Source organism: Oncorhynchus tshawytscha, unplaced genomic scaffold (assembly GCF_018296145.1).
Source record: "Oncorhynchus tshawytscha isolate Ot180627B unplaced genomic scaffold, Otsh_v2.0 Un_contig_9680_pilon_pilon, whole genome shotgun sequence".
In the NCBI taxonomy this organism is placed as follows: domain Eukaryota; kingdom Metazoa; phylum Chordata; class Actinopteri; order Salmoniformes; family Salmonidae; genus Oncorhynchus; species Oncorhynchus tshawytscha.
The window spans coordinates 1-2,509 of NW_024604005.1; the positions used below are offsets into that span (position 1 = coordinate 1).

A 2,509-nucleotide genomic window follows, 5' to 3' on the forward strand; every position below is an offset into this window, starting at 1 on the left:
GTTTCTGTTCCTTATGGAATTGTCATGCCAAGAGTGCAGAAACAGACTGGCACCCAGGCTACATATAATGTCTACTGACTTAAAATATCTACATCAGACAGTATCTCTGAGGTTAAGGGTTAGGGGTCGGGGTTAAGGTACTGACTTGACATTAGACAGTATCTCTGAGGTTAGGGTTAGGGGTTAGAGGTCAGGGAGTGTCTCTGAGGTGAACTCCAGGATGTCAGGTTATGGTTAGGGGGTTGGGTTAGGGGTTAGAGGTCAGGGTTTAGGGACTCACTTGACATCCAACAGTGTCTCTGGTGAACTCAGGATGTCAGCGGCAGTGCCTACGAAGAGGAGGAGGAGCTGAGACAGTTCATCCCTGGTCACCCCTCCTGCAACAGGGAGCAGCCACTTCCCTATGACCAGCAGGATCAACAGGGTCTGGTGCAGGGCCAGGATCCAGTCGTTAGCGCACACTGACGACAACAGAGATACTGAACCCTGTTGGGCCAAGCAGAGAGACACATAGGGTTTAGTATAACTGATTAGAGGTTATTAATGGCTAGGTAACTCCAACCAGAGAGACACATAGTGGTTAGTATAACTGATTAGAGGTTATTAATGGCTAGGTAACTCCAACCAGAGAGACACATAGTGGTTAGTATAACTGATTAGAGGTTATTAATGGCTAGGTAACTCCAACCAGAGAGACACATAGTGGTTAGTATAACTGATTAGAGGTTATTAATGGCTAGGTAACTCCAACCAGTGTTGCTTCCATTATTAAAGATCAGTATCTCAAAATCTCCTTAAAAACATGAATGAATGTTTTCTAAGAGGTTAAGGGAGAGCCCAGTTCAGGCCAGGGGAGGGTACTACAGCCAGCAGCAGAGTCTGCCATGAATAAAAGTCCTGTGTGACTAAGCTTGTAATAGTTTTTATTAAGGGTTGTTTCGTTAAAAAACAACTTCTGTAGATCTATTTTAGTTATAAAAAGTCCAAGCTCACAATAAAGTCTTTGAGGTGCACCAGCAGCATTGCAAACAAGCTGGTGTTAAAGACAGCCTCTGTCTCGACAGGCCTGTAGGAAAAACCTGCAGGACACAGGAAACACTGTGGCTTCTGCCCACCTGGAGTAACGTCTCGCTGCCATTGGTGGAATTCCCTCTCCACATGTTTAACAGGCTCTTTATGTTTTCAGATGAATCCAGTTTGTCACACTGAGGATGAACAGACATACAGTACATGAGTTAAATTGATACGATACTGTGTTCTAGCCTACAGTATGGACAATAGAAAAGAAACAGCATCATTTACACACAGTATATGGTTACATTCACCATCATTTACACACAGTATATGGTTACATTCACCATCATTTACACACAGTATATGGTTACATTCACCATCATTTACACACAGTATATGGTTACATTCACCATCATTTACACACAGTATATGGTTACATTCACCATCATTTACACACAGTATATGGTTACATTCACCATCATTTACACACAGTATATGATTACATTCACCATCATTTACACACAGTATATGGTTACATTCACCATCATTACACACAGTACTCTGGTTACATTCACCATCATTTACACACAGTATATGGTTATATTCACATCATTTCATGGTTTATATTCACCATCATTTACCACACAGTATATGGTTACATTCACCATCATTTACACAGTTATGGTTACATTCACCATCATTTACACAGAGTACAGTATGATTACATTCACCATCATTTGCAGAGTACGGTATATGATTACATTCACCATCATTTACACAGAGTACAGTATATGATTCCATTCAGCATTATTTACTGCAAGTACGGTATATGATTCCATTCAGCATTATTTACACAGAGTACAGTATATGATTTCCGCTCATTATGCAAGTTACAAATAAATGTACAACTAAAGTGAAGGAATAAATTATTAAAAATCTAAATAAAACAGAAGATCAAAGTGCTTACCCTGGAATCAGTAGCTTTGTTCTGTTGATGATGTAACTCTAGAATCCATAGAGATGGAATGATACTGATGAGGAACAGGAAGATGGCAGGAGAAAACCTGGAGTCACAGAAAGATAACATGAAAAGGTATTAAAAACAAACAGTCAAGGCTACTAAACTTTAAGAAAAAGTAATTTCACAGTTCTATGTTATTCAGATTTACCATTTATAATCCTGTAATTTTTTTCTCTTCAGGGTTAAAATCATCTCGATCACCAGCGGAAGATAAAGGATCGTCAAGAACCAATAAAGAGCATTATTCTTAACCCAGACCACCCTCCATACTCCTATCAGAGAGATGAGGAGGAATAGCGACCGGGTAACAACCGCACAGATAAACTTCACTATCATCTTTTTGTCTGGGTCGGAGAAATACTATACAACTCCAGCTGCCTCATTAACGGGGCATGCTACTAGTCTGCTCGCTGTCAGCCACTTCAACACACTGTTGGAAAAGTGACCGTTTAGGCACGCCTCTGTTATGGGTGG

General features: G+C 40.4%; 1 protein-coding gene across 1 annotated transcript; it reads right to left on the reverse strand.

The window, feature by feature from the left end:
• Window positions 1–309: 309 nt before the first annotated feature.
• Window positions 310–2,509, reverse strand: LOC121841956 (transmembrane protein 26-like; the record flags this gene model as incomplete). Its single annotated transcript, XM_042312158.1, is given in 4 exon segments — window positions 310–486; window positions 1,116–1,205; window positions 1,982–2,078; window positions 2,184–2,509. Coding segments are annotated over 4 exon segments (552 nt in total), but the record flags the coding sequence as incomplete, so codon positions are not given.